Below are 12,974 nucleotides of genomic sequence, written 5' to 3' on the forward strand. Positions count from 1 at the left end.
GTTTGGGGTGTGAGGGGGCGGGGTGGAGCTATACTGGGATTCTTGGTGGTGGAATATGAGCACTGGTGAAGGGATGGGTATTCGAGCATTGTATAACTGAGATTTAAACCTGAAAACTTTGTAACTTTGTAACTTTCCACAATAAAAAATTAAAAATAAATAAAAAAAAAATAAAATAAAATAAAATAAAAAAAAAAATAAAAAAAAAAAATAAAGCTAAATATATAATAAGATATATAGGAATGTAATAATGTAGAGCTTGCATAATGCATAAGGTATCAGTATATCAAGAAGAATTCTTGTCCACGTGTATGCCCTAATGAAGGGGCAGGGAAATTTATTTTAAAAACTACTAATAGAACTGAGGAGAAATAGTGATGTCAACACTATAGTAGTCAGAGACATTAAGACCCAAATCAACCAGAAAGAACACCAGTAAGGAAACAAGAGACCTAAAAGAAGAAACTTTAAAAAGGGGTTGTTAAACATGTATACCTTATCCCCCTAAAGTTGAACACACATTCTTCTCCTGTGCACATGAAACATTCTCCAGGATATATAGTATTCTGGGGCACAGGTTGAGAGTCCATAAAGCTGCAGAAGTATAAATCATAAAAAAAAAAAAAAAAGAAAGTCTTTTCCATTACTAAGATTGAATCAATTGGTTATTTATGTGGAAAAAAAAAACAAAAAACACCTTAAACCCTACCTCATGTTACACAAAAAAGTTTAATGGAATATAAACACAAAACTAAAAAAAAAAATAAGAGTTCTAGAACAAAATATTAAAGAATACTTTTTGATCTTAAAATATAGAAACTATAGATTCAACAGTGTTGAATCACAAAATTAAAACATTTTATATTAAATTTATAAAAATAAAACATTAAATCTTTAAAAATACTGTGAAGGATATTAAAATATAAGTCACAGATTTACAACATATGTAACAGGCCAAAGACTCATTTGGAATACAAAAATCACTCTTTATTATTAATAAGACAAAGGACCGCTTCCCCACCATCCCAACAAGTAGAGGGTAAAGGTTTTGTTTGTCTGTCTGTTTGCTTGGTTTGGTTTGGGGGGTCACATTCAGCGATGCTCAGGGGTGACTCCTGGCTCTAAACTCAGGAATTACCCCTTGTGGTGCTTGGGGCTCGCTCATATGGGGTGTGGGGCTGGATGTGAGGATGTGAGGTTTTGACATCTGTCATCTTATTGATCGCCAGGGTTGATTCGGCTGATCTAGCTGGCAAGGCGGGTGTCCCCTTCCTCCCTCACCAGTCCATGTGCATCCCTCCTGAGACAGACTCCCCCCCACACACATACCGAATAGAGAGAGACTGGTCTTCTGTTATACCAGTAGCTGCATTTCCCTTCTAGAACCTCCGAACAAGCTCCACAGGGGATGCCGGGGATCTAACCCCAGTCAGCCACATGCAAAGCAAATGTTTTACCTGCTATACTATCGCTCTGGCCCCCCAAGAGGAAAAAAATAATTAAAATAAATATTTTTATCATAGAATACAGAGCGATGATCAAAGAATATATTAAAACAATTCTCAGCATCATTTATCATCAAGGAAACATTAAAGTCAAAATGAGAAGCCACTATAAACCTGGGAATGCTAACATTTAAAGTCTTATTATTCAAATAAGCCAGGCTCACCTCATTGGCTGCAAATGGTGGAATGATGTGACCATATGTCACTTGGGCATTAAACAAATCCTAATGAGCTAAAAATGTGCTTGTTTTAGCCAGCTGACCTCCTCGGCCTTCATAAACCACTTGTTAAACATTCTCAGATAATGATTTCCAGAGAGCCAATTGTGACTTCCAAACCTTATAAGAAAGCCCCCAGGCCTCTGGCCCCTGCTCTGGCTGCCTGCTAAGGCACACGTGTGTGCTTCCTGCCTCCCCCCCCCCCCCGCACACACACACATACACAACCCAGAAGTGTGTGCTGACAATAACTGAAAGCAGATAGATGAGTGAAGCCAGACCCTAGTCCCCCACTCTTTCTGGACAGTGCTACCACACTCTCGGCCCTTGTCCTATGTGTTAAATGAGGGGACGTCCTCCCCAGTGGAGCAGAAGCAAAGCAGAGATTCTAGCTGGCTCTGTGGTAAGTATTTCTGGATCTCTGTGGAAACGGGTCAGAAACAACATTCATGTGCTGTGAAGGAACTGGGGGCCTGAGAGTCCAGTGGCTGAACTGGAGCTTATTCACATGTTCTGTGAAAGAGTGTTGGGGAGAGGGAGCCTGATCTGAACACAACGGAGGCCTGGCACCTTAGAGATTCGAGTGCTCCCTCATGTGGTGGCCATAGGTCCAGCAAGCAGGGATCTCCTCTAACTGGGAAAATAGATGCTCCTCAGGTCTCAGAGCTAACTGCATCTGACCTGGAGTCACTGGGCCCGCGGTAGCTGACAGGTGTGCATGAGTCCCCTCACCACATCCCATGTGGAAACTTAGCATGGTCTTTCTCACAATTATAAGGTGCTAGAGACTATATCTGTTTCTGGGTAAATTAGCAGAACATGCATAACCTCCCAGTCGAGCCTGATGTATGACAAAGCATGGAGACAACTTCAATGGCCATTAATAAAAAACTTGAAAAAGAAGTTGGTATATATATAGATATAGATATAGATACAGATATTCAATATATCACTGTCACTGTCATCCCATTGCTCATCGATTTTCTTGAGCTGCACCAGTAACGTCTCCATTGTGAGACTTGTTACTGTTTTTGGCATATCAAATACGCCACAGGTAGCTTGCCAGGCTCTGCTGTGCGGGCGGGATATTCTCAGTAGCTTTCTGGGCTCTCCAAGAGGGGCAGAGGAATTGAACTCGGGTCGGCCGTGTGCAAGGCAGACGCCCTACCCACTGTGCTATCTCTACAAATATATATATACTATTATATATAATATATATAATATGATATAATATATATAATATTATATTATATATAATATATAATATAATATATAATATATATACTATTACATATCTTGCTTAATGCCCAAGTGACATATGGTCAAATAATTCTACCACATATTTGTATATATACTCATATGTATATACACACACTCTCTCTATATATAGAGAGAGTATATATGTGTATATATATATATATACTCCTTACTCCTTTGCCATTAAAAAAGATTTTAAAAGATGTAAGTGTGCTTTCTTTGAGAAAAAAATGGAAGAAACTCATAATGATGATGCTAAGTGAAATTAGAAAGTAAAAGACAATAACCAACCTTACTCAATCTGTATAATAACTGAGAAACTTCCCTAAAACCAGAGAGTCCTCAGGGTTTCTCAGAACTATACCTCCAACAGGCTATATCAAATTTTGGAGACAAATTCATCCTCCTATGGAGGATAAATGTCATTTGCCTGCCATGTAATGACTCCACTTGGGAAGGCTTTGGTGAAGAAGATGAACTTGTAAAGCATGGAATATGCTCAGTCACTGAAATCATTACATGAAGAAGTTGCAGGGCACAAGATGCACATGCCTCTGGGTCAATCTCAGCCCCTTCTTTCTGGACCCTAGGGCTGATGTACTTGAATTAATCTGGATTAAAAGCTTACTGGATCTGGGAGCTGCCCTAAACTCCTGCATTTGGCCCCACACCTTCTGTTCACTCGCTTAGAAGGACAAGGGAGAAAGACAGCCACACAAGAAAGCACCTCTTGGGTTCAGGATGCCTTTGCTTGGGAGTCAAGTCCCCTTCCAGATCCTCATGACGAGACAGTGGGTCCTGCTTCTATCTGCACTGCTCTGTGGCTTGGCTGGCCCGATCCCCCTATTTCAGCAAAGCCTGATGTTGGACTTGGCCAAGGTCCTCCTGGATAATTATGGCTTCCCAGAGCACCTGGTGGGGATGCAGGAAGCCATTGAGCAGGTCATCAAGAATCCTGAGACCCTCAGTATTTCAGACCCACAGACTCTGGCCCAGGTTCTGACTACTGGGGCACAGAGCTTCCTGAACGACCCTCACCTGGTCATCTCCTATGAGCCCAGTGCCCTTGAGGATCTCCAGCAGCAAGTTCCAGAATTCACCAACCTCACACAAGAGCAACTGCTGGCCCAGCTGCAGAAGCACGTTCACCACCAGATTCTGGAGGACAACGTGGGCTACCTGCGAATAGATGACATCCCGAGTCAGGAGGAGGTGAGCATGCAGGGGGCCTTCCTGGTGGCCAGAACCTGGGGGAATCTCACAGCCACATCTTCCTTAGTGCTGGATCTTAGAGACTGCACGGGAGGCCATGTTTCTGGCATCCCCTACCTCATCTCCTACCTGTACCCAGGAAACACGGTCCTGCATGTGGACACCATATACGACCGCCCCTCCAATACCACCACTGAGCTCTGGACCCTGCCCCAGCTCCAGGAAGACCGGTACGATGCAGACAAGGATGTGGTGGTCCTCATCAGCAACCGCACTGGGGGTGTGGCTGAGAACGTTGCTTACATACTCAAACGGATGCGCAGGGCTATTGTGGTGGGTGAGCAGAGTGTGGGGGCTGCTCTGGGCCTCCAGAAACTGAGGATAGGCCAGTCTGAGTTCTTCGTCACCCTGCCTGTCTCCAGGTCTCTGGGACCTTTGGGCAGGGGCAGCCAGACATGGGAGGGCAGCAGGGTGCTGCCCTCTGTAGGGGCACGGGCAGATCAGGCCCTGGAGAAAGCCCTGGCCATCCTCAGGCTGCGCCGTGCCCTCCCAGGGGTCATGCAGCGCCTGCAGGAAGCCCTGCAGGATCACTATGCGCTGGTGGACCGTGTACCCACCCTGCTGCACCATTCGGCCAGCATGGACTTGTCCGAGGTAGTCTCCGCGGAGGATCTGGTTGTTAAGCTCAACACTGGTTTGCAGGCTGCCTCAGAGGACCCCAGGCTCTCAGTTCAGGCGGTGATAGCCAACGAAAACTCTTCTGGGTCTGAGGCTGGGGCCAACGAGTCCCCAGAGGTGATTCCAACAATGCCTAAGGATGACTCAGCGCTGCAGGCCCTGGTGGACTCTGTGTTCCAGGTGTCAGTGCTGCCCGGTAAGGTGGGCTACCTGCGCTTTGACAGTTTTGCAGAGGCCTCTGTGCTGGACGTGTTGGAACCCTACATCCTGCGCCAGGTGTGGGAGCCCCTGCAGGACACAGAGCATCTCATCATGGACCTGCGCCAGAACCCCGGGGGGCCATCCTCGGGCGTGCCCTTGGTACTCTCTTACTTCCAGGGCCCTGACTCCAGCCCTGTGCGTCTCTTCACCACCTACAACCGCCACACCAATGTCACCCAGGACTATTTCAGCCACCCAGAGCTGCAGGGCCGGCATTATGGCACCCGCAATGGGGTGTACCTACTCACCAGTCACCGCACCGCCACCGCCGCGGAGGAGCTGGCCTTTCTCATGCAGTCTCTGGGCTGGGCCACGCTGGTAGGCGAGGTCACGGCAGGCAACCTGCTGCACACCTACTCAGTGCCCCTGCTGGAGGGGCCAGAAGGCGGCTTGGCACTCACAGTACCTGTACTCACCTTCATTGACCACCACGGGGAGTGCTGGCTGGGGGGCGGCGTGGTACCCGATGTCGTTGTGCAGGCCGAGGAGGCCCTGGACAGAGCCCAGGAGGTGCTGAGCTTTCACCAAAGCCTGGCAGCTTTGGTGGAGGGCACCACGCACCTGCTGGAGGTACACTATGCCCGCCCAGAGGTCGTGGGGCTGACCAGTGCCCTGCTGCAAGCCAAGCTAGCCCAGGGTGGCTACTATACAGCAATGGATCTGGACTCACTGGCCTCCCAGCTCACAGCTGACCTGCAGGAGATGTCTGGGGACCACCGTTTGTTCGTGTTCTACAGTCCTGACAAGCTGGCAACTGAGGAGAAACCCCCGCCAGCCCCCATGGTCCCCTCCCCAGAGGAGCTCTCCTACCTCATTGAGACCCTGTTCAAGACGGATGTGTTACCTGGGCAACTGGGCTACTTGCGTTTTGATGCCATGGCTGAGCTGGAGGCTGTGAAGGCCATTGGGCCACAGTTGGTGCGGCTGGTGTGGCAGGAGCTGGTGGACACGGCTGCCCTGGTCATCGACCTGCGCTACAACCCAGGCAGCTACACTACAGCCGTGCCATTACTTTGCTCCTACTTCTTTGAGGCAGAGCCCCTCCAGCACCTGTACTCCCTCTATGACAGGGCCACCTTGAGGGTAACAGAGGTGAGGACCCTGCCCCAGGTAGCCGGCCGGCGCTATGGGTCCCACAAAGACCTCTACATCCTGATGAGCCACAGCAGCGGATCAGCTGCAGAGGCCTTTGCTCACAGCATGCAGGATCTGCAGCGGGCCACAGTCATTGGGGAGCCCACAGGTGGAGGGGCACTCTCCGTGGGCATCTACCAGGTGGCAAGCAGCCCCTTGTATGCCTCCATACCCACGCAAATAGCCATGAGTGCCAGCACGGGTGAAGCCTGGGACCTGGCTGGGGTGAAGCCCGATGTCACTGTGCCTGTGAACGAAGCCCTCTCCACAGCCCAGGACATAGTGGTCTTACGTGCCAAGGTGCCCACCGTGCTGCAGACAACAGGAAAGCTGGTGGCTGATAACTACGCCTTCCCTGAGCTGGGAGCCAAAATAGCTGCCAGGCTGAGTGGTTTGCAGAGTCACTATGCCAGGGTGACCTCAGAAGGGGCCCTGGCAGAGATGCTAGGGGCTGACCTGCAGCTGCTGTCAGGGGACCCACACCTGAAAATGGAACATGTCCCTGAAGATGCCAAGGCCCATACCCCTGGGATTGTGCCCATGCAGGTAAGACATGGGAGACAGGACCCACTGTTCCTGGGCGGTCGACCAATTTTCCACTAAGTGGGAGTTTGCTTACAGTGCGAGGCAATAATTTCTAGAATTAATTTGGAGTTGAAGTCTTCCCTGTGACCCCTCTGATCCACTGTTACATCTCTGTAAAATTTTGGCATTAATAGAAACTCCATTTGCAAGCATCTCCATATCTAATCATGGAAGAGGAGTATCCCTCTTGACCAGGTGGGTGCTGAGTGTTTGCACAGGTTATAATTCTCAGTGTGGGCAAAGGCAGCATCTGAGAGACCTCTCGAAGTTTCAGGTGGATCAGATCTTGAAACCTGTTAACTCTTTCCATAACTTGAGTTCCATTCCAATTTTCTTGAGTTATAAATCTGTGGCTCTCTTGGAGCTGGAGATAGCACAGTGGGTAGGGCGTTTGCCTTGCGTGTGGCCAACCCAGGTTCTATTCCCAGCACCCCATGTGGTCCCCTGAGCACCACCAGGGGTAATTCCTGAGTACAGAGCCAGGAGTGACCCCTGTGCATCATCGGACATGACCCAAAAAGCAAATAAATAAATACATAAATAAATAAATAAATAAATAAATAAAATGTGGCTCTCTTCGTCCTTTAACTGAACCTCCCAATCTTTCAGATACCTTCCCCTGATGTCTTTGAAGATCTGATCAAGTCTTTCTTCCACACCAATGTGTTCAAGGGCAACATTGGCTACTTGAGGTTTGACCTATTTGGAGACGGTGAGCTGCTCACACAGGTCCCTGAGCTGCTGGTGGAGCATGTCTGGAAGAAGATTGTGCACACAGATACCATGATCATCGACATGAGGTCAGCGGGCCAGAGTCAAAGATCCTGATAGGGTTGGGCCACTGTCAGATACAGTCAGGTGATGGTCATAGAAAGGACCCTGAGATTCAAGTCTGGAATTAAAAAAGAAGTACCAGCTGTCTGGCAATCAGGCTCCAGCAACTAGCCTGGGGCTTCTTGTTTAATTGGTAGTGTGGGGCCCCAGCACTGATTTGCTTTTGTTTGTCACTGTCACCCCGTTGCTCATCGTTGCTCATCGTTGCTCATTGATTTGCTCAAGCAACACCAGTAATGTCTCCATTGTGAGACTCCTCGTTACTGTTTTTGGCATATTGAATGCAAATTGAATAGCTTACCAGGCTCTGCCACGCGGGTGAGATACTCTTGGTAGCTTGCCGGGCTCTCCAAGAACCCTCAGAGCTACCAGGGAACATTCTAGGTTAATAACTGGGATACATCAGTGGTCCCCAAGTTTGCCTGGTCATAGGGTTCAAACGGGTGGAGATAAACAGATTTTACACCCTGCCCCCCACCCCCAACCCCACTCCACTTACTGAAGATACTCCTGGTGGTCTGGATTTTTCACACTCTTAAAAACAACCTACCAACAGGCTCAGAAGTACAGGAAAGAGTGCCAGAGAGAATTTGCAAATGAAACACTGTAATTACTAAAAGGATTATTTGCCTCACAAAGTGATTGTTAGAATGAGAATGTTTTCAGACCTCCATGAGTCAAGGTGGGCCTCATACTGTGTGAGTTTCCCTCAGAGAGCAGGGAGAGTGCCTGCAGGCAGTGGCTGTGCTTCCTCTCAGGTGGGTTGGGGAGGGTCCTGATACACTCCTTTGCCTCCAATACTCCTGGGACAGAGAGATGCAGCTGCTCCCCAGAAATGCAGTCCCCTCCTTCCCCAGCTCTAGGGAGACCAGCAACAAGAGCTAGTCCTCATTTCAGCTCCCACCTCTGGCATCCAGTACTTCCTATGATTCTTAGAGGGCTCTGAGCCCCAGAAGCCAGTTCCCCTCTCTGGAAAATAAAATATTTTTCAAGGGTTTGACTTCTGTGTGCCCAGAACTCACTTTCTTGGCTTCCTGAAGTACCTGATTATTTCTTTCTTCAAACCCATCTATGCATCATCAAAGCAGTCCTCATGAGTGCTGTCAAACATTTTTTTTAATTTGTTTTAGGATCAGGTCATACTTAGCGTTGTTTAGGGACTACACCTGGCTTGGAGTTCTGAAGGAACTTTTGGCTATATTTGAAGAACCAGCTAGTACCAGGGATAGAAGACAGGCCTTTTGCCTGCAAAGCATGTACCTGAGTTCTTGAGCTCTCTCCCTCTCTCCCCACTCCCACCAGTAATCCTTTTAAGAGGAGGAGGATTAGTGTGTTGCTTAAAGACCCTACCAAGTTTGGAGGTTTAGATGCTGGGATCATTGACCTTGAGCCACTCAGGCCATCCTAAACCATCAAGTGAAGAGGATCTGGAGACTCAAAGACACTGCCAACCCCATGCTCCTTATTTGGCTGGTGTGGATGGGGGCCCAGGGAGGTCATGCAATAAGGCAACTCCAAAGGCCTAGGCAGGAGCAGGCTTCCTGGACTCCTCTGTAGCTTCCATTGTTTTGAGAACACCACCACTTAGTGCCGTGTTAGAATCCCTTAACCAAAGTGCCTTCTGGATCATGAAACTCTTAAGCATAAAACTTTGAGGGATTTGTATGCTCTGCTCACAGCAGTAGCAGTATGGGAGAGTAACCAGGAGAGTAACCTGTAAGCAGTAGCCAGCCAAGGGGAATTTATCAACATGTTTATGACTGGGAATTTTTTTAAGAACCTTTAGAGTAATGTATATAATAGGCACCACATGAGGTACTAATATGTGATCAGAAGAGGTGGGAGGTAAGTAGGCAATATTTGATCACCAACTCTCTTGTTTTCAAGAGATATGTACTCTGGGAAATGCCCACCATGGAATGCTGCAGGAGAGACTGAGGCAGCCTGGTATCAGAACCCTCCATGAAGCAAGGGCCTCACTTTGAGTCCAACCCCTTAATGGTGTCTATCTTCCTTCCCTCAGATTCAATGTTGGTGGCCCCACCTCATTCATCTCGGCCCTGTGCTCCTACTTCTTTGATGAAGGCTCTCCAATTCTGCTAGACAAAATTTACAGCAGGCCCAATGATTCTGTCAGTGAGCTCTGGACCCACACTTGGCTCGCAGGTGTGTACCAAGTGTGTAAAGCACCTTTTCTGTTTTATTCTTACGTAGGAGCTTCCAGAAAATAGGGGTGAATAGCTTGGATTCAGAATACTAACTGGAATATAAACCCTAATCTTATGTGTTGTACTTCATGAACCATTGATCCCAAAAGTTAAAGGAAAACAAATCCTAACCTTGTCAAAAACTTGCATATGGTCATCCAGCCAAAAAGTGAACGTGTCAAGGTTTGTTTAAAGCCAGCATACCCTCAGCCTAGACAACAACCACTAGCCTGAAAACCAGGCACAGAACTCTAATGATTCCTCTGCCCAAACCAAACTCATTTTGATTTGGTGATGTTACTGCCACAGCTCAATGTATCTGCCTAAAGAAAGTTCATGGCTCAGATGGGCTGCTGTTATCTGTCTCAGACCCAGAGCAATGAACAAAGGAGCAATGAGAGTCTGTGTGCTAAAGAATCACACTCTCGAAGCAGCCCTACCCCAGCTGTTCTCCACGTCCCTTGTTAAGCTTGCAGAACCACGGGACCTACATTCTTATCAACATGATAGACCTGGGAAACCAACAGGATGTGCATTTGAACAGAAATGTGCCTCATAACTATATTTTTTTAAAGGGAATCTCCTAAGTAGTGCTGGGAAGCCCAAGTATCTCCTCCTGCAGATGCTCAAGTAACAGGGCCAGCAGTTTAGGGCAGGGCCTGAGGAGGCAGTGTTACTCCTAGGGAACACCAGGGCTACCCTACGGTGCTTGGGGGACCCCAATGCTCCAGTGGTCATTTCAGAAATATTGAAAATAAAGATGTAAATAAATTGAGTTTAGTTCAAGTAGGCCTGTAAGTGTAAAGAGTCAAACATACAAATCATGGAGCCCTAAAGTCATAATGTCAATATGACAGAAGACACCTACCATGTGTAACCATTGAGTATTGAAATGTGACTCATGTGAATGCCAGGTTTTGAAGACATATTTTAGGGGGGGGAATGCACAATACAGCATTAGTTATATGACTCCCTAATTATATTCATTATAAAAATATACATACTCTGGTCCTATTTCTTGATTGGGGGGTGTTCCCAAGCATTGCCCAGAAGGTCAGCAGCTGCTCATAGCAATATTTGGCCAATTATCTCAGTTACATGGCCCAAGGATACAAGGGTGATTCGGGGTCCCTGTGGCTGTAGGGACACCATGGTAGTGTTTGGGGACCTCCACTGCTATACCCAGCGAGACTCAGAAGACCGTGTAATGCAGAAAATCAAACCCTAATCCCAGTGTGTCTCCTGGCTCACTCAAATTACATTTCTATTGTATATCACTGTCTGAAGGGTGATTGTTGTTGGGTAACAGGTTTCACTGAGGGTCTAAAGTGAAAAATGAGATTCTGAGCAGACTCATGGTTCATGAAGAGAAAGTACAGCCGTTTCTTGGGAAAGACAAACTTTTCCTTATTATTTGGCATTAAGAAAACTTGCCGGGCGGGGGGGTGGGGGGGCGGAAGCGTCTCTCATGCACTTACACACCTTCCTCTCTGTAAGTAAAGGCTGTATGGGGAAGGCAGGTACCACTAGAGGTGACTTGGTTCTCCTCTGCCTTCCAGGTGAGCGCTATGGCTCCAAGAAGAGTGTGGTCATTCTGACCAGCAATGTGACAGCTGGTGCAGCGGAAGAATTTACATACATCATGAAGAAGCTGGGGCGTGCACTGGTCATCGGGGAGGTGACCAGTGGGGGTTGCCAGCCTCCACAAACATACCACGTAGATGACACCCATTTGTACATCACCATTCCCACTGCTCGCTCAGTGGGGGCTGCAAACGGCAGCTCCTGGGAAGGCGTGGGAGTGGTGCCTCATGTGGCTGTCCCTGCAGATGCAGCCCTCACCAGAGCCAAGGAGATGCTCCAGCCCACTGTGCTGAGGGCAAGGCGGAGCCCAAGCCTGTAGGGCCTTGGGGAATTTATGTAGGAACTCTGATCCACACATCAGGACACTCTTGCATGTGGTTCTTCCTGAGTTCCTCCCCATTATAGGGCCAGAAAAGGCCTGTTGAGTTCTAGCTAGGCTTGAAAAGACCGCTGCACTTGGAACCATCCACCCAATCACCTCACCACAGCCAGCATTTTCTCTGGCCATCGAGAGACAGGAATTTTACCTCATTCAAAGCTACTCTTTCAGTGTAGTTATAATTGGGTGATATATAATGTGTTATATAGTTAATATATAGTGTGTTCGGCGCATATGCTGCCTGAGCCCCTGTGCTGCTTGTGCCCACATGGCCGAGCACATGTGGTGCCCGAGCACATGTGTCGCCCGCATCTCCCCCCTTGAGATGTGTACTTTCATGCTTTCGTGTCCAGTGTGTAGAGCTTCCTCCACCCTTGGAGAAGCCCGCATTCTCTCTTGAGCGCGTTATTCTTAGTATTCTCTCTCCCACTTATCCCTTCCTCCTTCCCCTAGAAACCTCTGAATAAAATCTGTTTACTTCAAAAACATATACATATAGTGTGTTTGGATCCACCCCCATGCAGGCTTTTCTGTCCTGGTCCCTGATGCTCCCACTGTCGATTCAAGCATTTGTCCAGTAACTATAACATGAGTCACAGTTGCTAGAGACATGTGTCATTTTAGTGGCCACAATTTTTGAAAAAATTTTAAAAGAAGATAAGATATATTTTTTTCTTGGTTTTGAGCCACACCCAGCTGTCCTCAGGGCTTTACTCCTGGCTCTGGGCTCAGAGATCACTTTTGGCAGGCACAGGGAACTATTTGAGGTACTGGGGATCCAACCTAGATCAGTCACATACAAGTCAAGCACTCTACCCTCTGTACAATCACTCTGGCCCAGTAAAATCAATTTTCATGGTATATTTTGGCAGTGATTTATTTAACCCACACCTGCATAATTATCCCATGTACTCCATATAAAATAGTCATGAATGAGGTGGTTTTGCACATGACTGAGATTTGCTGTATTGCCTGCATTGACCGTACATCTCCTTCCTCAAGCACCACATCTAGTGCTCAGTGGCCACCTGCAGTGGGTGACTCCTGTGTGACCTGCCATGGGTTCAGAGATCAGGCGCTCCCGCACTGGACTACCGCCCACTATGCCCTCCCTCTACTG

The 12,974-nt window shown here is 47.7% G+C and overlaps 1 protein-coding gene across 1 annotated transcript; it reads left to right on the forward strand.

Annotated features, from left to right (window-relative positions):
- The first annotated feature begins 3,760 nt into the window (after window positions 1-3,760).
- On the forward strand, window positions 3,761-11,794 carry RBP3 (retinol binding protein 3). The gene is made up of 4 exons (XM_004607548.2): window positions 3,761-6,811; window positions 7,460-7,650; window positions 9,708-9,850; window positions 11,451-11,794. Exons 1-4 carry the CDS (start codon window positions 3,761-3,763, stop codon window positions 11,792-11,794), a joined length of 3,729 nt encoding a protein of 1,242 aa, XP_004607605.2.
- Window positions 11,795-12,974: the final 1,180 nt, after the last annotated feature.

This window comes from Sorex araneus, chromosome 11 (assembly GCF_027595985.1).
Source record: "Sorex araneus isolate mSorAra2 chromosome 11, mSorAra2.pri, whole genome shotgun sequence".
NCBI classification, from domain to species: Eukaryota; Metazoa; Chordata; class Mammalia; order Eulipotyphla; family Soricidae; genus Sorex; species Sorex araneus.

What these genes read in the sequence shown, in the direction of transcription:
- RBP3 (XM_004607548.2), top strand. Translation starts at nt 3,761, where the DNA reads ATGACGAGACAGTGGGTCCTGCTTCTATCTGCACTGCTCTGTGGCTTG. An exon ending in CTGGGATTGTGCCCATGCAG is followed by an intron (nt 6,812 to 7,459) that starts GTAAGACATGGG and finishes CCAATCTTTCAG; the next exon opens with ATACCTTCCCCTGATGTCTT. An exon ending in GACCCACACTTGGCTCGCAG is followed by an intron (nt 9,851 to 11,450) that starts GTGTGTACCAAG and finishes TCTGCCTTCCAG; the next exon opens with GTGAGCGCTATGGCTCCAAG.